The sequence below is a fragment of the Labrus mixtus genome, chromosome 7, assembly GCF_963584025.1.
Source record: "Labrus mixtus chromosome 7, fLabMix1.1, whole genome shotgun sequence".
Lineage (NCBI taxonomy): Eukaryota > Metazoa > Chordata > Actinopteri > Labriformes > Labridae > Labrus > Labrus mixtus.
Window position 1 is genome coordinate 5,156,081 of NC_083618.1, and position 27,927 is coordinate 5,184,007.

The 27,927-nt window shown below is 42.2% G+C and overlaps 4 protein-coding genes and 1 pseudogene across 4 annotated transcripts; 4 read left to right on the forward strand and 1 right to left on the reverse strand.

Moving 5' to 3' along the window:
• The first annotated feature begins 338 nt into the window (after positions 1-338).
• On the forward strand, positions 339-3,829 carry LOC132977605 (interferon-induced GTP-binding protein Mx-like). Its single transcript, XM_061042329.1, has 5 exons — positions 339-427; positions 499-704; positions 1,221-1,358; positions 1,447-1,601; positions 3,696-3,829. Exons 2-5 carry the CDS (start codon positions 518-520, stop codon positions 3,702-3,704), a joined length of 489 nt encoding a protein of 162 aa, XP_060898312.1. The 5' UTR covers positions 339-427; positions 499-517; the 3' UTR covers positions 3,705-3,829.
• Positions 3,830-8,094: 4,265 nt separating this feature from the next.
• Positions 8,095-14,864, forward strand: LOC132977601 (uncharacterized). Its single transcript, XM_061042325.1, has 2 exons — positions 8,095-9,711; positions 13,474-14,864. Exon 1 carries the CDS (start codon positions 8,160-8,162, stop codon positions 9,690-9,692), a length of 1,533 nt encoding a protein of 510 aa, XP_060898308.1. The 5' UTR covers positions 8,095-8,159; the 3' UTR covers positions 9,693-9,711; positions 13,474-14,864.
• LOC132977225 (retrovirus-related Pol polyprotein from transposon 17.6) lies at positions 10,380-13,729 on the forward strand. The gene is made up of 4 exons (XM_061041694.1): positions 10,380-10,677; positions 10,821-12,352; positions 13,362-13,420; positions 13,474-13,729. Exons 1-4 carry the CDS (start codon positions 10,380-10,382, stop codon positions 13,727-13,729), a joined length of 2,145 nt encoding a protein of 714 aa, XP_060897677.1.
• Positions 14,865-16,547: 1,683 nt separating the features above from the next.
• LOC132977602 (interferon-induced GTP-binding protein Mx-like) lies at positions 16,548-25,434 on the forward strand. The gene is made up of 12 exons (XM_061042327.1): positions 16,548-16,897; positions 18,062-18,199; positions 18,282-18,436; positions 18,791-18,929; positions 19,019-19,217; positions 19,343-19,421; positions 19,703-19,825; positions 20,573-20,714; positions 20,792-20,950; positions 22,954-23,030; positions 23,153-23,419; positions 23,523-25,434. Exons 1-12 carry the CDS (start codon positions 16,711-16,713, stop codon positions 23,745-23,747), a joined length of 1,890 nt encoding a protein of 629 aa, XP_060898310.1. The 5' UTR covers positions 16,548-16,710; the 3' UTR covers positions 23,748-25,434.
• On the reverse strand, positions 23,991-26,524 carry LOC132977604 (THO complex subunit 7 homolog; annotated as a pseudogene).
• Between the last annotated feature and the right edge of the window lie 1,403 nt (positions 26,525-27,927).

Consider the following 27,927-nt stretch of genomic DNA (forward strand, 5'->3'; position numbering starts at 1 on the left):
GTGATGGCTGCTCCAATATACTGTATAACCTATATCTGCTGTATCAATAAATGAAAGGGTGAAGAAGTAGACTTATTTTACATTTGAAAGATTGCAAGCACTCACATCCCCACCACAGACACACAGGATTTTGTCAGATCCCAACCCAGACACATCATTTGGTATTTGATTTAAAAAAGTTTGCCTTTATTTAAGTGTTGTTCCTAAAGGCTGTCTACTTAATGAAAAAAACTCAAGTTTGAAGCAGGAAACAAAATGGAGAAGCAAGGAAACGAAACCTAACTTCACTTTGTTTCTTTTACCTTTTGGACCTGAGCCTATAGTACGACTGAAGCCTGACAAGCCTGGCGGCTCACCTGACCTAACCCAGTCATTTATAGTCCAGCATACAGCTGCTACTGTAGAGTGGTCAGCGGCGACAAAACTTGTCAGTAGAGATCACTTTTATTTAACGTTTTTTTGTTGTTGTTGTCCTTCTTCAATATTTTTAATTTGCAGGAGGCAAGAAAACATCACCATGAACACTCTGAACCAGCAGTATGAGGAGAAGGTGCGTCCCTGCATCGACCTCATTGACTCTCTTCGCTCTCTGGGTGTAGAGAAGGATTTAGCGCTGCCTGCTATCGCCGTGATCGGAGACCAGAGCTCGGGGAAGAGCTCCGTGTTGGAGGCGCTGTCCGGGGTGGCTCTGCCCAGAGGAAGTGGTAGGCTCTTTGCTGAAACTTCAGGCTTAACAAAGGCCTAAAAAAAATCTGTCAATAGTTATTCCAACAGGAATGGTCCGTTTCACTTTGTTATAACTCAGAAACAAAGATATCTAAAACCAATGATAACCAGAAACTTTCAGCTCGTGTAGGCTAAATGTTTACGCACCCCGTATTCAAAGAGGAACATTTATCTATTTGTCTATTGATTAATTAATTGGAAACTGGAATCCCCTTGGATGAATATATAATATTATCACTGTATCTAATACAAAATAATAATAATGTTGACCATATAAATTGCAAGTATGTCTATGGAAAGAATGAAATAGATCAATAAAGACAGTTTACAGAGATTTCTCTTTAACTTGTATTTAATTAACACTCTTTGATGCACCTGTCGGACATTTAGTTGAGCAGAAATATGATGTTAGATCTAACTTTTCACTGAGTACACTGTATTACATGTAGATTGCTTTATTCTGCTTGTCTCATCCTTCGCTCTTCCATTTTTAGGCATTGTGACACGATGTCCTCTTGAACTGAAGATGAAGAAAATGAGAGAAGGGGAGCAGTGGGCTGGAGTGATCAGTTACCGTGACGTTAGGGAAGAGATAGACGACCCTGCAGATGTGGATGAAAAAGTCAGAGAAGGTACAGAATCCAATTTGAGGACCAAAACAATAACAAATACTTTTGGAGGTAATAGAAAGTCACCAATCATTGTGTCCTGTCCCTCCAGCTCAGAACAAAATGGCTGGGAAAGGGGCGGGGATCAGTGATGAACTCATCAGCCTGGAAATCGCCTCTCCTGATGTTCCAGATCTGACGCTCATTGATCTGCCTGGCATCACCAGGGTAGCTGTAAAGGGACAATCGGACGACATTGGAGACCAGGTGAGCTTTTTCAGCACTTAGTAAATTGGTCCAGAATGAAATATCTTAACATCTGACGGATTGCCATGATCATCCGTCAGTGTTCTTGTGCCATAAACATGCTCCAATTCCACTTGGATACCTCAGAACTGTTGACTGAATTTCCATGAAATATGCTGATTGCAGTCTGCAGATCAAATGGGAGATCACTTTGTACCGATTTGACCGTCCTGCAGGGGGAGGGAGGAGGGGGGAGGAGTTTCGCTTATTAGGTTGGGAATCACAGTCTAATTCACAATACATTACGATATGCGATACGTGACCTACGATAATAATAATACCACAATAAAGCGATTCAGCATGAATTGATTTATTGCGAGACGATATTACGATCACTAATGTCCAACAATATCCCTCTTTCTTCATCCTCTTCTTCTTTTATCCCTATGTCAACTTCTTCTTCGGCCTATTATCTGTCCTGCCATTAGCGCTACTGTGCAGAGTCATGATGTAGTGAGGCAGTGAGCAAAATTGGCATAAGTATGTTGTAAATTGACAACATACTTATACCTTAAAGGAGCTATATGTTACTTTCAAAAATACTGCGTTTTTAGTGACACCGCTGGCCGTTAGGTAAACTGCACCAGTAACCTGTTGCTCGCTCACGTGCTCGTCATACATGCTCGTACGTACACAAAAAAGCATCATCATCGGCCGCGAAACACTGGATATTTACCTGCATAATGTTTTTATGAGTGGAGGAGGTAAGTGGTTATACACATGTGAAAGTCCAAGTTCAAGTTCAAGTTCAAGTCATCTTTATTAGTCAAATGCACAACATAACAGGCAAAGCAGTCATAGCTGGCAATGACATTTTTGTGTTCCAAGCTCTCCTTAACAATGCAAAAAAAATATATATTATAGAAGATAAGAGTAACAACGTACAGTGCAATTAAGAACCAAACGTTTAAATAAAAGTAGAATATATGTGCAGTATATATATGTAAATATGTATGTATAGAATATATATATCTATAACAATAAAGTAAAGTGTCTCAGACAGTATCTGTGTAGTGCAGTGGCATACAGTGTGCAGTAGTATGCTTGTGTGTGCAAAAATATTGTGTGTGTGTGGGCGGGGGGGGGGGGGGGGGGGGGGTGGAGGATCTTAGGGTTTAGGAGTTCAAGGGGCTTGTGGAGTTCTGGTCCATAGGCATCTCCACGGCAGGGGTGTTATGCTCAAAGCGTGCATAAAAAGAATTCAGCTCATCTGGAAGAGTTACAGACACCTCCTCAGCATTGTTGGTTTTTCCCGTGTGGTGATTGAGGACGGTCGTTTATTTGCAACAGATTCCATATTAGATTAATTCTCCATCCTACAAACGACAGTCTCAGCAGACACTATTGTTGATCTCTTTAAGCGGAGCGGAGTGAGGAGGACGTCGAGAATGTGCATATTACATCACTTTCTGGAGCTTTCGCGGAAAAACTGGAAAAACCGACCCGAGTAAAAAAATGTATACAGGCAACACAGATAGACAGTGAACATCTACTTTTTCACTTCAGTTAACCGTTCGCTTATCAATGGGTGATAAAAAACAATTTATACATGTAAAAAGTTACATATAGGACCTTTAAATGTTCTCTGTTGTCACCTCCTTACATTTACTGGACTATTGATAAAAAGGATTTTCTGTTTTTAATCCATCCAAAAAAACAAATTCTCCTGTGTAATGCATACTACACTACAAACGGTCTGTACGTGTGGCTGTAGACTTCTACTCTTTATATAATGTCTCTGTAATTTATTTAAACAGAATAAACCTCCACAGTGATTTGATACATGTGCAGTTTAAAAGTTTAATTTAACATTAAATTATATTTTCAGATCAAGAGGCTGATCCAGAAGTTTATCAACAGACAAGAAACCATCAGCTTGGTGGTTGTTCCGTGTAACGTGGACATAGCGACCACAGAGGCCCTGAAGATGGCCCAGGAGGTGGATCCTGATGGAGAGAGGACTCTGGGTAAAATCAAAGTGATTTAAGAAGAAGGCCACTTGTTCAAGTTACTCTTAGATATTTAAGGTCTGTTCGTCTTTTTTTTCTTGCTTAGGTATCTTGACCAAGCCTGATCTGGTGGACAAAGGCACAGAAGGGACGGTGCTGGAAGTTGTCCATAACGAGGTGATCCACCTGAAGAAGGGCTACATGATCGTCAGGTGCAGGGGCCAGAAGGAGATCACTGACAAGGTGTCTCTTCCTGAAGCGATAGAAAGAGAGAAAGCCTTTTTTGAAGATCATCTGCATTTCCAGTTAGTAGATTCTTATTTGGAATTATTAAAACAATGATTTACATTGTGACTGATTGTGAGGCATGAGCACACTAAAGTCTTATTTTTGCTGTAGGATTCTCTATAACGAAGGCTATGCCACTGTTCCCAAGCTGGCAGAAAAACTCACCCTTGAGCTGGTGCATCATATCAAGGTAATGACTTAAGGTGTTTTCATGTATGCACTGTTGAAAATTTGTTGACAATTCGTTGAACCTGAAATCTTCCTGAGTTGCCTGTTCACATATGCACCTCACAGCAGGAGAATTGCTGAAAATGTGTTGACCGTTTGCAAGCAAAAATCTCATGATACAAAGGTCATGCTCACTCACTGTGAATTTCCCTTTTGGGTTCACACATCACCTTGTCCTCACACATAGCTTTAGGGGGCTGGTGAAAAAATGGTCTGTTTGCATTCACACGTGCAGCTCACACTGAATATTTCTGAACATTTTCAGGAGTTCTGTGTCTTAAATGTTTTTTCTACAGATTGCTTTACCTACGTCAGGCGTTAAAGGTTTTACCTCTGTGTTATTTGTAGAAATCGCTGCCAAGACTGGAAGAGCAGATAGAGAATAAACTAAAGAAGACTCAGGCAGAGCTGGACAGATACGGCAACGGACCCCCACCTGACGCGAGTGAGAAACTCGGCTTCCTCATCGATGTGAGTTTACGTTTACATAATACATTACACTGCACCTCTAAACTATGAGTGTAACAATGTTGACTTGAGTTTAAGAAAAACAAATTTTCTTTATATTTCAGAGAGTCACAGCGTTCACACAGGATGCTTTCAGCCTGACTTCAGGGGAGGAACTCAAAGGAGGATCCAGGATCAACATCTTTTCTACTCTCAGGAAAGAGTTTACAGCCTGGAAAGAGTTGATAGACCGCTCTGGAGTAAACTGTAAGCATATCATCCACTTTATCAATGTCTTTATTTTCACTTTGGTTGTGTGATACTAAACCGGAGACTTCATGCAGGGGCGTGTCCAGACTTTTTTTTTTTGACAGGAGTGGCCCACTTAGGGCACTGACTTATGAAGGGGTGGCATGAAGTTTGAAGACACATACAAATTAATTTTTTGCCCTTTCTATCCCCACTGATGATATGCAAGTAACGCAATAAACCTCCTTTGTCAAGGTTCGAGAAAAGAGGAGGACCCAGATGCAGATCTAACAAAAAATGGGGGGCAGACGGCGCTCTGCCGGAACTGGTGGCAGACAGCGCTCTGCTGGAACAGGAACAGGAACACAGAGAAGCTGAGGCTGGAGTTGAGGCCTGAGTTGAGGCCTGGGTTGAGGCCTGGGCTGAGGCCTGGTCTGATGCTTGGGCTGGGTTGAGGCCTGGGTTGAGTCCTGACATTGAAGACGAGTCCCCTTCCAGGGAGAAGGCTTGTTGAAACAATTCAAAAAATCTGCTGGGTCCATTGCTGGTCAGTTCATTCTGAAAAACTAAGAGGAGGACCCAGATGCAGATCTAACAAAAAATGATTTATTTAAAATGAAGATCAAAAGTCCACAACAGAACTTACTAACAAAATCCAAACGAAAAAACAAAAAGCCACGAGGGATCACACAGGAACAACTAACATCCGACATATAACACCAACAAACGACAATGAACTGACACAGAGTGGAAGAAACACAGAGACTAAATAGACACAGGGGTAATCAGACACAGGTGAGACTAACAAGACACAGGTGAGGACAATCAGGGTAATAAAACTGGAGGGAAACACACAGAGGCAGGAATACAAGAAACACTGAGGACAACTACAAAACTAAATCATGAAACACTGAAGACACACAGAACTCAAGAATGAAACAAAACACACTAGAACATAAAGAAACACGAAACACTGAAATACAAAACTAAATAAGACCAAATCATGACATCCTTAGCCTGATTCTTCAAGGACTCAAAAACAAGATCTGCAAAGTCACAATTTAAAGTACTTAGAACATTTAATCCAAACTCTTGTATGCTGATTTCACATATGCTCCTGAAAATATCTAGATCATTTCAGGAGGACTGCTCCAGACATTCTGCTGACCTTGTTGTTCACATATACACCTCACAGCAGGAGACTCTCCCTGTGCGCTATAACAGAGTCCGTTATACGACGCTATAATGAGAATATTTGCCTTTATATCAATGCTACGTGTAGTCCAACGGAATGACATCATCAACAAAAGAGCTGATAGCAACATACTGGTGAACAGAACACATAAAGCAGCCTTTTAATTTCACAGAGATTTAAGCGGTTGCGTGTATACACCCTATGCACCAGTCACAGTATTCAAACGTCACTCCCCCTCCTATTGGTTCAAGGTGAATTATCCAAAGAATATCCTGCGGCGTTCTCACATCAGCTCACTCAGACTTGCTCCTGAAGAATACTATGGGTCTGGCAGGAGAATCTCTGTGTGAAGTCCGAGTGAAAGATTTGGCTGTTTGTGTTCACGTATACAGATACTCTTTGAAATATCTTTTCAAAGTTTTTCAGGATATTTCTGCAAGTTTGAAAGTCCTATAACTTACATTTATTGGCAAGTAAGTCCATTGCAGGTTTGACAGTGTGCACGAGTTTTGCTTTGAAAGAGCAAATATTAATTTACATCTCACAATATTAACAAAAAAATATGTACTACATTTACTTAAGAAATTTTGGGATTGGCCAATCAGATTTCAAGGAGGGCCCATGCCACCCCTGGTCACCCCCTTTAACACGCCCCTGCCTACATGTGAAGTAAACTAATGAGTTTAATGGGTTCTCCACCTTTTTATAAAAACAACATATTCATCTACTTAGAAATGATGTTGACTTAAACCAGCTAAGTGTGCATGAGACATCAAAACAGCTGTATTTGTTGATGTTTCACAAATTCATCACTCTTGCAGTCAACTGGACCATTGAGAGAGAGGTGGCTCAGTATGAAGGAAAGTACAGAGGAAGAGAACTGCCAGGTTTCATCAACTACAAGACCTTTGAGGACATGGTCAAAGAGCAGATCAAACTACTGGAGGGGCCTGTGTAGTGGAAAAATACTATCTGTCTGTTGCCTTCGTCTGACCTTAAAAGATTAGGATGTTCGTGCGTCATTTAGCAATTAGAAACTGTTTCTCTGTATGGCCTGGGTCTGTATCTCCAACAGGAACACTCCTTAGGATCTGGGTACAGCATGACCTTAGATCAGTGCCCTCCTGACAAAGGAGTTTCTGTTGGTGTTCCTCCGAACCAGGTGCCTTATAGAAGCTTGCATAGATAAATCACCAGACAAACTAGCAGAAGGCGTAGTCACTAGGGCAAGCTGAAACCAATGACAATGTTTTACTCATGTATATGCAAAATACCTACACCCTGTGAAAGTATAAATATGCTCTGCAACCTGGACTGCCCCCGGAATCTTTGATGCACTTGTGACTGATGTTACTTTTGTAGCTGATTACCCCTTTTGCAAAATAACTTTTTACTTTATGCAATAAAATACACAAAGACAAAAGACTTTGACTTGAGATCTTTTTTACCACCAGAAAAATCCACAACAAACTTGGTGTCAGAAGTGGGATTCCAGGCTGATCGCCGTATCCACGGCAGACGGTGACTGCGCATCCAGGACTTTGAAAAAGATTGTCCTGCCTCAACCCTGAAAGTTTGAAGGTCGAGAGGACCGACTGCGTGGACTGCGGCTGTCACCTCGGAATCCAACGAACGAGAAAACCTCCTAATTCACGGTAAAAACATTCTGATCTCACAATTTTAAGGTCAAAGGTCACTGTGTATTTTAGGACAAAATTGAAAGGTTAAGTTTCTTCCATCTTACGGCCCTATAACTACGAGGTAGTTAGTATAAAGGAAGTTCAGGTGACTTCGCCAGGCCCGGAGGAGTTCAGGTGACTCCTTGAATCCGGTAAACTTGGAAAGACCAGTGTAAAGGTAGAAATTTACACAGATTGATTGGGGACGCTCGATAATCTCAGGACAGACACCATGGGGTCTGCAGGGAGTAAGATGGACGGGGCTGACCTGCAAGGTCCAATTTTTGTGTTTATGAAAAAGAAATATGGAGAAAAATGTTTGTCATGTGTTGAATATTGGATAAACGAATGTGGATTTCCTGACAAAGGAAGTCTAAGCGTGAATCAACTGATACAGTTACAGACGTGTTTGAAAAAGAAGGAAGAGAAAGTTAAGTCAAAGAAAAAGATTGACAGAGAAAAGTTGGAGGAGATTGAAAGACAAATGGAATGTTGGAAAATATGGATGACAGAAGCGGAAGTCAGAGATAGGAAACAGACAGGGAAAGTTTTACCAAACATGAAAAATGAAATGAAAAATGATGAAAAAGAAAAACCAGATGCTTTCACTGATAACCCCACCACACCCCCTGTGTCTGCTCTTTATCCCTCTCTGACCGGTGGAGTTCGAGGCAAAGAAGATTGGGTTCCCACCTACATGGCTCCACCTGTCCTGCCCCCACAGCAACAGCAGCTCCTGCAGTTCTTGCCACCACCATACCCCGGACAACAGCCCATCATCAACCCCCATAACCCCTTCCACGGACAACCTCAGAACATGCCAAAACCAGAACTTTCTGCACCATCAGCCCCACAGACTGAGGATGAAAAACTGACGTCAGCCTCCGGAGGAAAATTGGCACAATCAACACCTCCAGGGAGCCCAGACACATCCTCCTCTGACGAAGATAATAAACCCAACAAATCCTTGTTCGAATCCTTACTTGGCAAAACTCTGTCCGAAATTGTCTCCCCAACACCCAAAGAAACACCCAGAAGGTCAGAAAGACAGAGGACGCTGACCTCTCACTTCCAAGCCCCCATGGTCGAGTACCCGGCCGGCGCAAACGACGCCCCAGTCCTCATCTACAGACCCGCTGATGACGAAATGAAGACAGCCGCAAAAGACTGGCCACCCATGGAGAAAGGAGGTGAAGAATTGGCAAAAAGCCTCCTCCTCTTCTGCAAAATGTGGAGACCCACTGCCACGGAATTGAGGAAGCTTCTCCTCGTGCACATGGGGCCCCAACACTACTCCAAGATACAAGCAACTGTAGAAACAGATGGCTTCGAAGCACTGGCAGCCAAACTGGTTCCATGGACAGAGGCTGGCGACTGGGAGATCTGGGTCATCACCATCTGTAACAAACTGAGAGAAAGTTTTGCTGTAAAGGTGGACTACGGACGACTGAGAGACTGTAAACAACAAGACCATGAAAGTGTGTCCGATTATTTCCACCGCCTCCTTGATGTCTGCATCCGCCACTCAGGACAGGCAAAACCCGACGTGTGGGAGGGTGTGGAAACCCCCTTTGAAAATATCATGAAGATGGCCTTTGGGGAGGGCCTCCACAAGCCCATTTTGACCCAAGTTCGCTCCACCCTTGTGGGAGGCTGGGCTGAAAACAGACTGCAAGAGCTCCTCAAACACGCCAAACACGGTGAACAAAGAGAGAAAGAAAAGAGAGACAAAACTGCCAGACACCTAGACACTGCCACTCTAAATGCTCAGCTGGCTCTGGCCCACTTGGACAGCTGCCCTTTCAGAGGACAAGACAGAAGCCGTGGACGCGGAAGGGGCCAAGGGCACGGACGCGGAAGAAGATATTCCCGCACATATGACCCCACCAAATGTTTTAACTGCGGGAAGCATGGCCACTGGGCCAAAGACTGTCCAGAAACACCAAGAGAGGGGGACGGAGGAAACCGTCGCAGGGGCTGGCAGGACAACGAACAAGTTCCCTATGCCTCGGACTGACCATCAGAGAGAGGAGTTGGTAATGTACCCGCACACACAACACACACATTACACGCTCCACGCAATGAAGAGCCGCTTTGCACTGATACACTGCTTGGCTTAGTTCAACAAAGAATAAATGTTCTAGAAACCCCTCCCAAAGCAAAGGAGGGTACTTATACCCGTCTCTCCTCTGAAGCTTATGAGAAAATGCCAATGATAACATGTAACGTTAAGGGACAGAATGTCGAATTTTTAGTTGACTCAGGAGTCACCCACTCAGTTTTAAAAACATCTGAAACGTCTTTGCCTGACAGTGGCCGTTTTTCATGGTCCACGAGTGCCTGTGGTTCTTGTGTAAAGGAAAAGTATGGGATACCTGTCAACTGTTCATGGGAGTTTGAGGGAGTACAAACAAAAGCTAAACATTCGTTTTTAATGTCCAGCATGTACCCGGTTAACCTTCTGGGGAGAGATTTAATGTGCGCTTTTGGCATTGTGATAACCTCCACCCCCGAGGGCTTACGGGTTAGCAGGACTGACACGTGTTCCCCCTCCCCTGCTGAAGTCAGGGGAGTATCACATTTTACTGGAGTTCATTTCAGCCCAAATACTCCCCTGTATGTTTATCAGTGGTGGATAAATTACATATCTGCTCAGTTTTTAACTAATACAACACTCACACTTGTTTCGAACACCGCTGAGAAGATGAAGCCAGAAAATTTACACTGCACCTCTTATGTCTGCTCCGAAGGGCCTAACCCGGAGTATGAAAAACGATTTTTCAAAGATCTGAATGACAATGTTTTGATAACGGACATTTACACAAATGGAACACGCTGTGCAGCATCTGTCAAGCTTACTCCAGCTCAGATGAAACTCTATGACGTATACGGTTCACACCCCCACATCTCTCTCTCAAAAGCTCCCACCGACAGGTGGCGGGATCTGGGTCCGTTTGTAGCTCAGTGTAGTGCAGCAAACGACTGGCAGCCTGCCACTGGAAGTTCGTGTGTGTTTTTCTCTCACTCACTGCAGGCATACAGACATCCTTTAACTATGAAAATTCATTGTCTCCGCTCAACACATCTTATAGATGATATGAGACGTCGCACTTCCTCATATCTTTTTCAAGATATCAAAGGTGAGATCTCTCACATGCAGAGATCTCACCTTTGCTGGCACAAGTCCCTAGTACACTCTGGGCAGCCAACAAATATGATGTAGGCCTGATAAAAAATTGTGAACCGGTTCAGATAATCCTAAAGTTGACTTACAGACCCCAACAACGCCAATACCCACTCAGAAAAGAAGCTACAGAGGGCATAACACCAGTTTTTAACTCTCTCCTCGAGGCTGGGATTATTATTCCATGTGAAGATTCACCAGTACAGACTCCGATCTTTCCAGTAAAAAAGATCCGTCCTGCTGGACAGCCCACAGAATGGCGTTTTGTGCAGGACCTACAAGCTGTAAACTCTGCCATCATCGCCCCTACTCCTAATGTTCCCAATCCATACACTATTCTCAGCCAGATTCCCTCTTCTGCTAAATGGTTTTCCGTTGTGGACCTGTCTAATGCTTTTTTCTCTATCCCCGTTCAGAAAGACTCCCAGTTTTGGTATGCTTTCCAGTTGGGAGGAAAGCGTTATACATGGACACGCCTGTGCCAAGGACTGACCTGCAGCCCTACCCTTTTTTGTCAGGCTTTGTCTCGCAGTCTCTCCCCTCTCACACTCTCTCCAGGTTCAGTTTTGCTGCAGTATGTTGATGACCTTCTCATCGCAGCCCCAACAAAAGAACAGTGTGAGACAGACACCATCCTCCTCCTGCGCCATCTTGCTGAAGAAGGCCATAAAGCATCCCTGTCTAAACTACAGTTTGTAAAACAGGAGGTGACCTTTTTGGGCCACATCCTCACACCACAGGGTAAATCTCTCTCTCCCTCTCGGGTTAAAGCTGTGGCAGAGACACCTAAACCCATGACTAAAAAACAAGTTCTTTCTTTCCTGGGCATGTGTTCTTACTGTCAACATTTTATTCCCAATTTCTCCGAGATGGAGAGACCGCTGAGAGACATCGTGCACAAAAGAGACCTGACAGCTTCCAGCCCCATCCAGTGGACTGAGGAGGCAAACGCTGCGTTTGAAAACCTTAAACTGTCCTTGCAGTCCACTCCCACTTTGGGCATCCCAGATCCGGAGAAGCCATTCACACAGTTTGTTGATGAAAAACATGGCTGTATGACCTCAGTTCTTTTACAGGCTCATGGGGGTCAGCTGAAACCTGTTGGCTACTTCTCCCGCTTATTAGACCCTGTTGCCAGAGGCCTCCCAGCATGCTTGCGTGCAGTGGCTGCCTGCAAGTCTGCAGTGCTAGCCTCAAGTGACTTTGTGGGTTACACCCACCTGGACCTTCTGGTGCCTCACTCTGTTGCATCTATCCTACAGGAACAGAAAATATCACACCTCACGCCAGCACGATGGCTCAGATATCACACCACACTTCTAGGTTTGCCAAATGTTCATGTTAAAAAATGTGCTGTGCTTAACCCTGCCACCCTCATGCCTTTACCGGGTGAGGGTGAACCCCATTCTTGCCTTGCAGAACTCCAACACACCTGCACCCCGAGACCGGACCTGAAAGATGACCTGAAAGATGTACCTGTACCAAATCAGATGGTAAACCCATTTTGCACCATCACAAAGTTGTAGCTTTGTTAGATGCCATCCCCCTACCAGCTAGTATTGCTGTTTGCAAATGTACTGCACACACCTCTGTCCGGAGATCCGGTGTCTCTAGGTAACGCTCGAGCAGAATCAGCTGCCAAAGCCGCAGCTTCCTCCACTTCTCACACTTCTTATCTACACACTGACTCAACTTCCTCACCCTCCCCTACAGCCTCCCTGTCTACTCTGGCCTCTCTCTCTACCCCTGCAGAACGAAAGCTCTGGTCTCAAAACGGCTGCCTCTTCTCTGCGGGTGTATGGAGAGGTCCAGATGATAAACCTTGTCTCCCTCGTAGACTGATTTTGACCTATTGTAAGTTGGCCCATGGCCTAGACCATGTGTCAAAAGGAGGGATATGTGCTGTAGTTCAAAAACATTGGTTCACAAAAGGATTTTCTACATTTGCAGCTGATTTTTGTAAAAACTGTTTGATATGTGCCCAAAATAATCCAGGTAGGACCAGACCTCTGACACATCAAGCTGCACACCCAGCACCAGACAGACCCTTTCAACATGTCATGATGGATTTCATCGAACTAACCCCCAGTGAGGGTAAAAGGTACTGTCTGGTACTGGTAGACATGTTTTCCAAATGGGTAGAAGCTTTTCCAGCCAAACATGCCACTGCCTCAGTCGTAGCGAAAGCCTTACTAACAGAAATCATTCCCCGGTGGGGAATCCCTGAAAAACTGTCCTCAGACAATGGCTCACATTTTATCAACGAAGCTATTCCACAGCTTTCCACACAGTTGCGTTTTGAATTGAAAACTCACTGTTCTTATCATCCACAGTCAGGTGGCGCTGTTGAGAGACAGAACCATACTTTGAAACAGAAACTGGTAAAGTGTTGTAAAGAAACAAAACTCAGTTGGCCCAGGTGTCTGCCTATTGTCCTGATGTACATGAGAATGCGAGCGCGCCTGCGATGCAACCTCTCTCCCTTTGAGATACTCTTTGCAGGTACACCAAATGTCGGCGTGGGACCTCCAGGACCTCCCATGGATACCGCCCTCTGCGAGGCGAGCATGGTAAGTTACTGTATATCCTTAACAAAATGTCTTTCTGACATCAGAGCACAGGTAAAGGAGACACTCCCACCCTCGGCTGACACGCCGCTCCATGACCTGAAACCTGGTGATTACGTGGTCATAAAGAACTTCAGGAGGAAGTCCTGGCAGCATCAGCACTGGCTTGGACCTTTCCAGATCCGCCTCACCACTCACACGGCTGTGAAAGTTGCTGAGAGAGCCACCTGGACACACGCCACCCACTGCAGACGAGTCCCGGATCCGACAACTCCACCAACTGACCCTGACACCTCCGGATAGATCCTCTGCTCCGGCTACCCTCCCCCGCTGTCATAGACTGAGAGACAGCCCCTACAGCTCCTGCCATTGACTGAGAGGCAGAACATCATGGAAAGACCACACCCCTGGCACCCTTTCAGGAACCACCCCGGCCTTTGTGGGCTGAGAGGGACCACCTGCATCCTGTTCATGCTGGCCGGCTTCATGCTGGCCCCCTGGTTGTGGTATCAACTGCAGGAGGATGAACTCCCGCCACTCCTCCCCCTACATATTCCCTGCTTAACCAAGACGATGTCCCTGAGTTACCTGAACAACCCTCTTTCCCCAAACCTCACTCCTTTTCCTCATCCTCTAGCTCTGATAACTCCTCCGAAGATGAGGACATGGTGTAATTGCATTCATATGTGTTGTACATGCCCCTTTGGGACTTCATTTTTCATTCCTGTAAGCTTTGCAAAATTTTAAGATGTCTATGTCTTACAAAAAACAAATGCACTCCTACTCCTTTCTTCGTCTATTTTTATGATGTGTTCTCTTAAACCTGACTGGTGTGAGCGCACGGATGTTTGATGGATGTTTCTTTGATTATTGTATGGTTTTGAAGTATGGTTTTTGTTTTTATATAGACAATTTTATATTTTTATATTTCATGTGATTTTCAGGGTGATATTTATACTGTTGTATTTTTCCGTGTTCTTTGTTGATTATTTGTAATCAAAAGAGGGGAATTGTAGTGGAAAAATACTATCTGTCTGTTGCCTTCGTCTGACCTTAAAAGATTAGGATGTTCGTGCGTCATTTAGCAATTAGAAACTGTTTCTCTGTATGGCCTGGGTCTGTATCTCCAACAGGAACACTCCTTAGGATCTGGGTACAGCATGACCTTAGATCAGTGCCCTCCTGACAAAGGAGTTTCTGTTGGTGTTCCTCCGAACCAGGTGCCTTATAGAAGCTTGCATAGATAAATCACCAGACAAACTAGCAGAAGGCGTAGTCACTAGGGCAAGCTGAAACCAATGACAATGTTTTACTCATGTATATGCAAAATACCTACACCCTGTGAAAGTATAAATATGCTCTGCAACCTGGACTGCCCCAGGAATCTTTGATGCACTTGTGACTGATGTTACTTTTGTAGCTGATTGCCCCTTTTGCAAAATAACTTTTTACTTAATGCAATAAAATACACAAAGACAAAAGACTTTGACTTGAGATCTTTTTTACCACCAGAAAAATCCACAACACCTGCAGTCCAGAAACTCAAAGAAGTGTCAGGCATGTGTTATCATGATGCATTAATGGTAAAAGGCCAGATCGGAATATGTGATGTATCTTTCAAATGTGTCTGTTATGTGTTTTCCTTCTTAGAAATTGTGAAGAAAGATCTGCATAAGGTGGCAGAGGACAGCCTTGTCGGATTTTCTAACCTCACCAATATAGCCAAGGTCTAATTTTCAACATCCATTTCTACTTATGGCATGAATGTCACTAAACAAAATGTAATGATTTTGATCAATCTTTCCCTTTAGATGAAGATTGAATCCATCAGACAGGAGAAGGAGGTTGAAGCCGAGGCCATGCTGAGGACTCAGTTTAAAATGGAGGCAATCGTTTACACTCAGGACACCACATACAGCAAGAAGCTCTGGAAGAGGAAGAGGGAGGAAGAGCAGGCCAACGCATCTCCTTTAAGTGTTTTAAAAAGCACAAGCACAGGGGGCGGAGCCACCTTGAAAGAGATGATCAGACACATTCAATCCTACTATCAAGTGAGTGTCAATTATGTAGCACAAGTCATCCACATTCCTTTTCTGTCAGTTGAGAAATTAACGATTAATGTCTTGGTTTATTGCTTGTAGCTGGGAAAAGTAAATATTTCATAAGACCATGTATGCCACTACAGAGTAATGCAGAGCAGTACACACAAACACAGTATATTATTCAAGTCTTTACACAGACTTTTCAGGCAGCAGATTCATGCAAAATGTAAAAAAGTGAGTTAAAGGAAGAATGTGAGAGATTATTCACATAAATACAGTGTGAGTATACATTTTCCTCCATTAGTAAACATAAGGTGTTCCCAGATCAATTATAATTACGTTCTTCTGCATGAACAATCTATAAAATATTTAAGGCACTCAACTATATTTTTGGGAGAATTTGTCAGGTCAGTTGTCAAATATAACACATTATGTTGTAAGCAGCTAAACATAAAGACATTTGCATGTATGTATGTATATAGAGTACTGGCGGAAGAAAACTACTTAATGCTGTAGAGTAGGCTACATACAGATATTTCTGTGACACAACATGATTACAGACAGGAGCTGTAACATAACTCTAAACACAAACTGTCCAAGGAGGAAAATTTGGTCCCTGGAACACTGTTTGAAGATAAAATGCTATACGTGAGAAGTTATTGTGGTGGGGGGCCGCAACAGTGAAACCATAACTCTCCTGGTAGCTTTTCAGCTCCAAACAATGCTCCAGGGATCCATGTTTTCCCTTTGAATAAAGTTTGTGTATTTAGTTCAGAAAATATATGTAATTGCTTCACTTCTCCAACTTTCAAATTTCACTACCAGATCTACACAGTGCACCTTGAACACAACTAAAACCAGACACTAAAACCTTAGCATCCTAGTTTTCACATCTGCATCTGCTCTCCCGTGGGAAGCCGGTGTGTTCCTGGTACAATTAAGTCACACTTTACACACAGGTAAGATAAATGAAAGAAACGAATCTTTAATCATGTTGAGAGCGAATGGTTATACACATTTGGTGTCAGGTGTCAGGAGACAGGACACAGGTTGAGAGGAGACGAAACGAAACCTAACTTCACCTCCTATAAATTGTTCCTGGCAACACGAACACTGCTCATCTGCGACTGCTGCTGTACACATCAGTGCCAACAAAGCTCATTTCAACACAGAGAACTTTCATTTGACGTATTTTACTTCATTGACCAAACTTTTTTTCGTTGTTGGATAGAAAACATCACCATGAACACTCTGAACCAGCAGTATGAGGAGAAGGTGCGTCCCTGCATCGACCTCATTGACTCTCTTCGCTCTCTGGGTGTAGAGAAGGATTTAGCGCTGCCTGCTATCGCCGTGATCGGAGACCAGAGCTCGGGGAAGAGCTCCGTGTTGGAGGCGCTGTCCGGGGTGGCTCTGCCCAGAGGAAGTGGTGAGTATGTTATAGAGAGGTCATAAAAATATAAAGACATATAAAGCGTTTGTTAGCCTGTAGGGTGAATATGGGTAAAGTGGGACAATGGGTGAAGTGGGACAGTTAAGATTAATAATGTTTATCTTTACATGTAAATTCTTCCATAACTAAAAATCAACATTGAACTAATCATAAGGAAGTATGTGATTAAAAAATAAAGTTTATGTGTGTATGACAGCCCTTTCTGGGGCGTGACACACCATATTCAGATCTGAGGAGTGATGAGCGAGGATTGCCTACACGAGAGCAGATTTCAGGAAGTCTTTTTACTGACTGCTACTTTGCCGGTTATTATTAATTGGACGCTGTAGTGGATCCGACTTCAGTTAAACTTTACAACATCAGCAGAGTTTAATAACCCAAATAGGCACTATACGGAACTTTACATAAGCTATACGTCATGATTCGTTTTTGATTCACCATAAAAATCTGTTAATATATATCAAAAGATCAAATGGATCACAAACAACTCCTATTATTATAATATAGCCTACATATTCTTTTCACCATGTTTTTTCCTCTCTTCTATATTATATAGAGAATTATTATCAAAGAGTCCCTCAGTCAGTAAATCATATTCTTTACACATCATTATGGCACTAAAGTTTCACATTAAAAGGATAAATAAGTGTCTGGTGATTACTGATCATTATATTATCAATAAAAAATATTATTAAAGCAGCAGTAAATATAAATGCTAATAAGTAATAGATCATTTAACATAATAAGGCATTGTGTCTGTCTGTATGGTTTATTTCCTACTGGGACAATAACATTTATTTGATTTGATCTTATTACAAATGGATATCGCTTTCTCTCGTGTATCTTAAAACATATATCCTTATTTCCTGCCTCTTTTGCTGAGTTGAGTGAATTGAGTTTGCCAAGAAAACATTGACATTACCGTTGACTTTCATTGTATCTTAGATAGAACATATTTTGAAGATGTAGTTTTGGTTGGTTGATTGATTGGTATTGGTCCTACCTTTAATCAAAATTTGGCTATGAAAAGATATTTGTATTTTTGGCAAGTTAGTGCACTGCTTTTACAGTTTTTCTTAGCACACTGGATTTCATTCAGAATATATCCTCTTTGTCTTTTTTCACTCTTTATTTATTCAGGCATTGTAACAAGATGCCCTCTTGAATTGAAGATGAAGCGAAAGAGAGAAGGAGAGGAATGGTTCGGAAAGATAAGCTACCAGAACCATGAAGAAGAAATAGAAGACCCTGCAGATGTGGAGAAAAAAATAAGAGAAGGTGCAGTGTACAGTATTATTAAACCCACAATTAAAAACCGGAGTACTGTATGATGGTTATACTTTGTGCCCTGTCCTTACAGCACAGGATGAAATGGCCGGGGTCGGCGTGGGGATAAGTGATGACCTCATCAGTCTGGAAATCGCCTCTCCTGATGTTCCAGACCTGACGCTTATTGATCTGCCCGGCATCGCAAGGGTGGCTGTTAAGGGACAACCGGAGAACATCGGAGACCAGGTGAACTTGTTCAGTGTCCCATAGGAAGCTAACAGCTGTTTTTGATAGACTCTTTGGTAGACAGTTTCTTCAAGAAGAATAAAATTGACAGTGAGGTCTGTGGATTAACTTGATTGGCCAGGACATAAATCCTAACAACCCATACACAACACCTCAGCAATGACTGAAGAGCAATTGATATTGCTGTGAAAATCTAGAAAGTAAACATGCCTTACATGGCCACTAGCAAGGGTAAAAGCTTTTCAGGGATATAAAATTAACATGTATGATAAAATATAGACCTGAGGACCACAGTGATTTCATAGCTGTGAAACGAATAGGGTCATTCATCACAGTGTGAATTTATATTTTCAGATCAAGAGGCTGATCCAGAAGTTTATCAAAAGACAAGAAACCATCAGCTTGGTGGTTGTTCCGTGTAACGTGGACATAGCGACCACAGAGGCCCTGAAGATGGCCCAGGAGGTGGATCCTGATGGAGAGAGGACTCTGGGTAAACAAAGCTGATTTTGCAACAAGAGGAGGACAATTCGTATGTAGTCTATCCCACTCTCATATAGTTTCCACCGTTGTCCCTCTTAGGTATCTTGACCAAGCCTGATCTGGTGGACAAGGGCACAGAAGAGACAGTGCTGGACATCGTCCACAACGAGGTGATCCACCTGAAGAAGGGCTACATGATCGTCAAGTGCAGGGGGCAGAAGGAGATCACTGACAAGGTATCTCTTCCTGAAGCGATAGAAAGAGAGAAAGCCTTTTTTGAAGAACATGTGCACTTTCAGTAAGTTTGTGCATTTTAGGTTAACACACACATATATATATATATATATTATGTTTTTTTCTACAGTGCTGTGGTTTGCAATTTTTAGCATATGTACTTACTGTAGTGTTATTTTAATGTTACAGAACTCTCTACAATGAAGATCATGCGACTGTTCCTAAACTGGCTGAGAAACTCACACTTGAGTTGGTGCATCATATTGAGGTGATTTACTTTATTTGACAGTTTAAGGGCATTGGTCGCCTAATGGTTAGTTTGCCTCGTATACAGATGCTCCAGTCCTCAAAGCGAGCGCCCCGGGTTTGAATTCGAACTGTGGCTCCTTTTCCCTGCATGTTATTTCCTCCTCACTCTTTCGCCAGTGTCTGACTCTATCCACTGTCCTGTCGCTTAAATAAAGGCGTCAATTAAAAAAATAAAATTACAATATAAATCATGATATTTCACATTTGGAGTTAAAATTTTGACCCTTGTGTGATTTGCAGAAATCTCTGCCTCGACTTGAAGAGCAGATTGAGGAGAAGCTAGAACAGACCCATGCAGACCTGGAGAGATATGGAAATGGACCCCCATCTGAAGCAGCTGAGAGAATCGTCTTCCTCATCGATGTGAGCTCTGACACTTTGCACAACATTTTCCCAGCCACAAAGGCTATTACTCACACAGTGATGTGCAACTTGGATATAATGAAATACAAAATGTCACTTTAGACTCTCCTAGGGGAAGCACCCAATAACGGTACACCGTTTACAACAAATAAATGTTTAATCATGTACATAAAAAAAAAATTCAACATTTATGGCCAAAAAAAACAACTCACTGACTGGTTACCGAAGGAGGAGGAGCCTGAACGCTACAGGCCAAATGTCGAAGAGGATCACAGCAGTGCTGATGTACAGCACAACAACTCAACCTCAAGTGTCATAGTTCATAGTATACAGCAGTTATGTAAGCAGAAAATAGTAGTAAATCGAAAAAATCAGAAACAGGTTATTCTTTCACTCCAAAAAGTCAATTAGTAGAGTCTTCTGTTTGTCTTTGGGGTATGATATTGATTAATAAAGAAAAACACTGTCAGCTCTAAATGTAAACTTGAAGTATTCAAACCTCCAGGCTTAAACCTGATGTACACTGTACAATTTAAGGCCGATTTAGACCCAATTTTTGAGTCACACAACTGATTGTGAAGTTAGGCTGAATTTCCTGGTTCCTGTTTTAAACATACATAAATATTACTATCTATAATTACACTGATTGAAAACCTGCCAACATCACTGCTCACTACCACGTAGGAAATATAGTTATTTATGTGAAAAATATAAAACACAGTTTCTGCCTTTTACTGTTTGCTGCAGAAAGTGACGGCGTTTACTCAGGACGCCATCAGTCTGACTACAGGGGAGGAGCTCAAGTGTGGAGACAGGCTCAACGTCTTTTCTACGCTCAGAAGAGAGTTTGGGAAGTGGAATGTCCACCTGGAGAATTCAGGACAAAAGTGTGAGTGTCTTATTTAGAACTGGTCTACAGCAGTCAATCAGCAGCAGAACTCTGAATTATGCTTTCATATGTTGCAGTCAACAACAGGATTGAGAGAGAGGTGGCGAACTATGAGGAGATGTACCGAGGAAGAGAACTGCCGGGCTTCATCAACTACAAGACCTTTGAGGTCATGGTCAGGGAGCAGATCAAACAACTGGAGGAGCCTGCTGTCAAGAGACTCAAAGATATAGGAGGTACATCAATGGATTACAGCTGCATGAATATATCATTTGAGCATGTGCAATCGTCACATCTCAGGACCTGCAATGTCCAGCAAATGATCTGAAACGTGTCAGTGTGCTTATTTTTAGAGGCGTGAAACTGTTCCTGGTTTTCTTTCAGTGAATTGCAAATGAATGCAAATGATGTCACGTTAAGCAGGAGTCACTGCAGCTAGTCCAGTGAGTGGCAGAGAGCACATACTTGTGTACAGTATGAAGGAAACAGTTTTCATTCAGTTGAAAAGTACCGTCCTTTTTGGTAAATATTTCTTGACAATGTTCTCAACGTTCCTCTTAAAGATCCTCAGCTGATGTAATTTGTTTATAGAAACATTTGGAATTGTAATGTTAATTTAATAAAGGCAGATTTAAGAGCAATGCAATAACAGTAGCACATAGTGCATGGATCATATGAATGAGCGGACATACATTCAGTTAGTAATACATAGATCTGCCCCCCTTCATTTTCCCTGTCTGGCATTTTTATTAGATTGTTTTGGGGAAAGCAAAGACCTTAAATGTCAGCAGATTGGTAATACAATAAAAGAACGATGAGGACAAAGCATCTAGGGTCCACAGATTATGTTTTTGTGCTTTAACACAAAATTCTGCAAAGCTCAATTGACACAGCTAGTTTTTAAGCAAAAGATATTAAATTATTAGTCCATATCGACTAGATTTCACAGGCTAAGGGCACGGTCACACTGGTAATCCGTACCGTGCCGTACTCAAGCAGCACCAGGACTAACTGTGCCTAAGCATGATAATCTTTTGTACATAACGTCGTAATACAGCACATGCATGCTTAATGCTATTATGAAGCGTGCTCAGTTTACAAACAGGCGGACTGAAGAAGGAGAACATTTTTAAAAAGGTACGTGCAGTCTAGTCCCCATCTGCACATCGGAGAACAACACAGAGAACAACACAGAGAACATGAAAGCTACTTTGTGTCTTATATTGTGTCATGTTAGTCAGATACAGCCATGAAACTCTGGATTTCTCCATAATGAAGGCTGTCAGCGTTGTGTACCCGCATGCTCGTGCTCGTGCATTAAGTGTACCGTGCCAAAGCACACCTCTCCAAAGTGTGCCAAAGCCAAGGAAGTGTACCGTACCTGAGCACGATACGGAGAGGTCACACTGGTCAAACGAACTGGACTTTAGGGTTGAAGTGTGGTTGGGCACAATACGGATTGCCAGTGTGACCGCGCCCTAAAACAGTAAATTAACTTCACTTCTATTTGGCCAAAGACTTCAGTTATTTCCACTTATTCTTCATGGAAAGTATCCAACCAAATAACAGTTCCTTTCTATATTACTGAAATACGTTTGACCGTCCCTTTATTCTTGTGTATTAAATAACAATTTTAATACACAATTGATTGTGTATTCTCATTATTAGCGGCACATATTCCCTTTGCTGTTTAATACAGTTGCGTTGTATAGGGGCTATAAAAGGAGTGGATGTACCACAGAGTGAACACACCAGCAGCGCATGTACAGTGTAGTGTTGTGTGAGTAACAATAGTAGTGCCATATGACTTTTCAAGCTTATTAAACATACATTTGAGCATCATTAGACACAGTTGATTTTAGTTATACAACTGACTATTCCTAAAGTTAATAAGAAGCTGACCCTCCACCTGTTCTCTCCACCTGTTCTCTCTCCACCTCTCGTCTCCCTTCTTTTTAATTTGGGTGTCCCAGAGTCAAAGGTAGAGGGCTAAACTAAGCGTGGTAGAAGGAGGAGGAAATAGAGTTGAAGTCCGAAATAACTTAAGCATGATTGCTAATTTGTAATTCAATATATAATTATAAGTCAAGTCATTGCATTTATCTGAAAACTGGAAGTTTTCTTTTTTCTGTGTTATTGTGCAGCTCTAAAATAAATAAATGACAGATTTGTTTAAGTTTTATGTTTTACACATTGAAAATCAAACCCCTGTTTTACGTTGCTTTTCCATTTCCTCTAGAGGCTGTTAGGAAGGTGTTCGTACAGCTGGCCATGAGTAGCTTCACTGGATTTCCTAACCTTGCGAAAACAGCCAAGGTAGTCTGAACTTCATAATCACATAATGTAGTTTGATATCCATTGTTGATTTTGTTGACTCTAAAAATTGGATTAGCAGTATTTCTTATTTGTTTGTAGACTGACCAGAATCTTTTTCTTAGGCAAAGATCGAAGCCATAAAACAAGACAAAGAATCCACTGCTGAATCCTTTCTGAGAACCCAGTTCAAGATGGAGCTGCTTGTTTACTCCCAGGACAGGACCTACAGCTGCAGTTTGAGTGACAGAAAGAAAGAGGAGAATGAGGAGAATGATGATATCGCCATACCAAAACACCCCCAACCTTTTGGATATCAAAGTCTTGTGTACTGTACGGATAATCATGCTACACTTCAGGAGCTGATGTTGCACCTAAAATCATATTACAAAGTAAGCTTTAATATAGCAGGACAATTTAGAAACAAAAAATAAAAACTAATTTATTTAAACACTGATCATTGCTTCTCAAAATGTTGTAATTTTCCTCCTTCAGATTGCGAGCCAGCGTCTGGCAGACCAGATCCCTATGGTGATCCGTTACCAGATGTTGCAGGAGTCTGCTGTCCAGCTGCAGAGGGAGATGCTGCAGGTGCTTCAGGAAAAGAAGAATTTAGAGTTCTTTTTAAAGGAGGACGCCGACATTGGCAGCAAGAGGGCCAATTTGCAGAGCCGCCTCAAACGCCTCATGAGGGCCCGTGCATACCTGGTGGAGTTCTAGAAAAGCCTTTTACCTCCTTTTACAGCAGCAAGAATGGTGCATAGGAATTCTGACCTTGAATCCGGTCTCATTTATTTAACCTCAATCCATGCAGATACAAGGTGCTGTTCTCTTGCTATGTTCGACTTTATTCAACTAACTGGCTCATGCCCTGAGTCTTACTGTGCACTTGGCCCCCCCTTGTGGTTTCACAGGGAAATGATGTTTTAAAAAAAACCTGCTTAGAAGCAAAACAAGTTTAAATCCTTGAATATCATGATTTTCTTTTACATATTTGGATTTTGTAGATTAAAAATGATCAATGCAATCAATTAGCACATGTAGTCTTTCATTCTCAGAAGTTCTGAATTCCAGACTAGTTCGCCACCAATGATTAAGACTTTCTTCTTTCAACCATTAAAGGCAGGGTTGGTAATTTTCTCCAGATACACTCTTCTTTAATAACTTGTTTTTGTAATAATTCTTTTATGAGTGTGACATCTCTTGTGTATTACCAATGTCATTTTAGAGGGTGTTTTATCAGATACCTACGGTAAGTGTATAATCTCAAATTGAGTGACACAAACAGGCATTACATTAATACTACAGACACAAACCTAAAAAGTCACCATGTTGGTTAATAAATTTAACGTGCATACGATTTGGGCAAGTCAATTTTATTCAAAAACTCATACAAAAAGTAGTCCTACACACATGCAAAAAAATTTTTTTAAAGGTTTGATTCATTGTTCTTCAGTCAGTATCTCCACGACTTCATTCATCATTCCCAGCAGGGCTCCCCTGATTGTTGTCGTCATTGTCTGATTTCTCATCATCTGTGACAGACAAAGAAGGTTAGAGAGGTACTTGCAGATTTGCTTGACTTTACAGATTAACCACTTAATATTTGGAATTTCTGGAAGAATGAGCACAACACAAAAATAGCCTTTCAGACCAACGAGCACAACACAGGGACACTCACTATCAAGAGTCTGCTGTAGTTCCTGAATAGTACTGAGTAGCACATGGAACTGCTTCTTTCTTAACTCCATCTTCGTAGGAGAAAAAGGAGATTTCAAAATTAGATATCACAAGCGGTTCAAGAAATAACAGATTTGAATCGTAAAGAATAGAATATAGTTTTAGCCTCACCTTTGCATCTACATTTTCCTTGATTCGAGACAGTTGCTGGAGCTCTTTGTCAAGCGCCTCCAATTGTCTGTAGAGGATCAAACAAAATTAAGTACATAATCATAGACAAAACAGGTTAAAAAAAAAAGGAATACAAATATAATAGAGTGACTTACTTCAGTGTTTCATGTCGGTCTGGGTGTTGCTGGATAACCTTAGCTAAAGCATCATACTCTGAAAGGAAATAATGAAAATGTGAATGTGTGACACTAACCACAAATAATACAACTCTGTATTTATATTGTTAGCATTAAATCTTAACTGACTGATACATTTGGTTTACAACAAGAATTAAAAAATCCCTGCTAAACACTCCAATTCTTTTACCTTCTCTTAAATCTCAATCTGATTTCTCATTGTTTGGCTTTTGATGCATTGTCTCTCCATCTGTGATCACTCTTTAAATCTCCTGGGTATTTTCCTTTGGCTGTTTGTACAATGTGTTGTATACGGTTTGACTTAAAAGTACTTGTATGAATTACCATTGAATAAACTTTTCGTGAGCCATAACATTAAATACATCTGATGTTGCTGTTCTGTGTTAAATTAAATGTTCTGTGTTAAAATTCATGTTTACATTTAAGGATAACATTAAACCATACTTTTTCAGATTATTTTCAGTAGTGATTACTCACTATTTTCAAGACTTATCTGAATTAAATTAGTAAATAATTGCAAAGGCAAGTCCCAATAGTTCAATATTATTGATCATTACCTTGGCGATTCTTTCTTATTCTCTTTGCCCTCTGAATTTCTTTTTTGCATTCGGTTATCTTCTCATGAGCGGACGTGATGTTTTGTTCTGAAATGTCAAGGTTGAGATGAGGTTAGTTTACCACACTGATACATACTGGGATGGTTACTATAGTGGCCCAGTTCTTCAAGTTAAGAGTGATGTAGTGCATAATGAAAGAACATGAACCAAACTGTTGAACACAAGTATTCAAATAGGTTAATGATAAGATGTTAATGTGTGCAGACTTAAACAAAAAGGGGTGTGTGGATGCTAAAGACCAGGGTCATAAAATCCTCATTTCCCACCTATGTCAGAGTAGATCTTCTCATAATTCTCCATTTCCCGAAGGTTCATGTCGTATACCATTAAAGTCTTCCCCATGGAGAATTCACACTGGGCCAGTGTGCCCAACATCCTCTGGTACTGCGTGAACCTGAGAAGAGAGGCTGTTTGTGAATCACTTTAATAGGTGACAAAGTCCAGGACTTAGGTCTCATGTAACTACTAACGTACCCTTCCTCAGGGGTCCCAGGAAGTTGCACCATTTAGTGAAACTCTTGAGCAGCAAGTTGATTTTGCGGTCATCACCAGCCCCGTCTCCGTCAATAAGAAGACGTTTTCGAATAACTTCATCTGAAAGTCGGGAAACAAACAACCTTTCAGATATAGCAGAATGCTAACTGTTAGCTAGCTAACATGGCTGCTGTTCTGTAAATAGGCTGCTTTAAGTGGTAATATTACCGTCTAGGGTGTGTAACTGGGTGTATATAGATCCAACAGTAGCTTCGGCACACATTTATACCAATTTATTTTACAAGTGAGTTGAAATGAATTAGTTGCAAAGTAGCTTACCATCTGTAACAGCTCCCATTTCTATAGGTATTATAACTTTATTGAACAAAATATTGTAACAATCCTGCTGTCTTTTAAAAGTCAACTATATTGTCACTAATCTTATTTAGTGCGCATGGAGAGGATCGTCCTCAACAACCTCCGCCCCCTGGTGACTTCAAATCTTGATCCTCTGCAGTTCGCCTACCAGCCGAACATCGGGGTGGATGACGCCGTCATCTACCTGCTGCAGAGATCCTGGACTCACCTGGAGAACACCGGCAGCACTGTGAGGGTCATGTTCTTTGACTTCTCCAGTGCCTTCAACACCATCCAGCCTGCACTGCTCAGGGGGAAGCTAGAGAGGGCGGGAGTGGACTGTCACCTGGCTGCATGGACAACGGACTACCTCACCAACAGACCACAGTACGTGAGGCTTCAGGACTGTGAGTCTGACATGGTGGTCTGCAGTACAGGGGTCCCGCAGGGGACAGTTCTCTCCCCTTTTCTCTTCACCCTGTACACCTCGGACTTCTGTTACAACTCTGGGAGCTGCCACCTGCAGAAGTTCTCCGATGACACAGCCATCGTGGGGTGTGTGTCTAAGGGGAGCGAACAGGAGTACAGGCAGGTCATCATGGACTTTGTCGACTGGAGTGAGCTCAACCACCTTCAGCTCAACGCCAGCAAGACAAAGGAGATGGTGATTGACTTCCACAGTCACCCCAGACTGCACCGGTGAACATCCAGGGCTTGGACATCGAGAGGGTGGAGACGTACAAATACCTGGGTGTTCACCTCAACAACAAACTGGACTGGTCACACAACACCGACGTCCTGTACAAGAAGGGCCAATGTCGACTTCACCTGCTGAGGCGACTGAGGTCCTTTGGAGTGTGCAGGACTCTGCTATGGACTTTTTATGACACTGTGGTGGCGTCTGCACTTTTTTAAGCAGTGGTCTGCTGGGGAGGAGGGAGCGCAGAGAGAGACAGGAAGAGACTGAACAGACTGGTCAGGAGGGCCAGTTCTGTCCTGGACTGTCCTCTGGACTCTGTAGAGGAGGTGGGTGAGAGGAGGACATTAGTGAAGCTGACATCCATCATGGACAACCCCTCTCACCCCCTGCATGACACTGTGGGGGCCCTGAGCAGCTCCTTCAGGAGCAGACTGAGACACCCACCCTGCAAGACAGAGTGCTACCGCAGGTCGTTCATCCCACCTGCAGTCAGACTGTTTAATCAGACTCTTTAACAGCTTCACCACCTCATGCTACACACTGTGTGTGTTTTTTTAAGAACAAAACCCTTTCCTGTGTAGTTACTGTGTCATTTTACATTATTGTAGTTTTTTATTTAACTGATGTAAATATGTTTGATTTGATTTTAACTTCTATTTTTATTTTTAATAATTATATTCCCGTCCCCTGTTTTCTGGAGCTGC

Excerpts from the sequence above, each read along its gene's own strand:
- LOC132977602 (XM_061042327.1), top strand. The coding sequence starts at position 16,711 with ATGAACACTCTGAACCAGCAGTATGAGGAGAAGGTGCGTCCCTGCATC. Across the intron at positions 16,898-18,061 it reads GGCTCTGCCCAGAGGAAGTG|GCATTGTAACAAGATGCCCT; the intron begins GTGAGTATGTTA and ends TTATTTATTCAG. Across the intron at positions 20,715-20,791 it reads GGAGAATTCAGGACAAAAGT|TCAACAACAGGATTGAGAGA; the intron begins GTGAGTGTCTTA and ends CATATGTTGCAG.
- LOC132977605 (XM_061042329.1), top strand. The coding sequence starts at position 518 with ATGAACACTCTGAACCAGCAGTATGAGGAGAAGGTGCGTCCCTGCATC. Across the intron at positions 705-1,220 it reads GGCTCTGCCCAGAGGAAGTG|GCATTGTGACACGATGTCCT; the intron begins GTAGGCTCTTTG and ends TTCCATTTTTAG. Across the intron at positions 1,359-1,446 it reads GGATGAAAAAGTCAGAGAAG|CTCAGAACAAAATGGCTGGG; the intron begins GTACAGAATCCA and ends CTGTCCCTCCAG.
- LOC132977601 (XM_061042325.1), top strand. The coding sequence starts at position 8,160 with ATGGAATGTTGGAAAATATGGATGACAGAAGCGGAAGTCAGAGATAGG.
- LOC132977225 (XM_061041694.1), top strand. The coding sequence starts at position 10,380 with ATGAAGCCAGAAAATTTACACTGCACCTCTTATGTCTGCTCCGAAGGG. Across the intron at positions 12,353-13,361 it reads TACCTGTACCAAATCAGATG|GTACACCAAATGTCGGCGTG; the intron begins GTAAACCCATTT and ends TACTCTTTGCAG. Across the intron at positions 13,421-13,473 it reads TGGATACCGCCCTCTGCGAG|AGCACAGGTAAAGGAGACAC; the intron begins GCGAGCATGGTA and ends TTCTGACATCAG.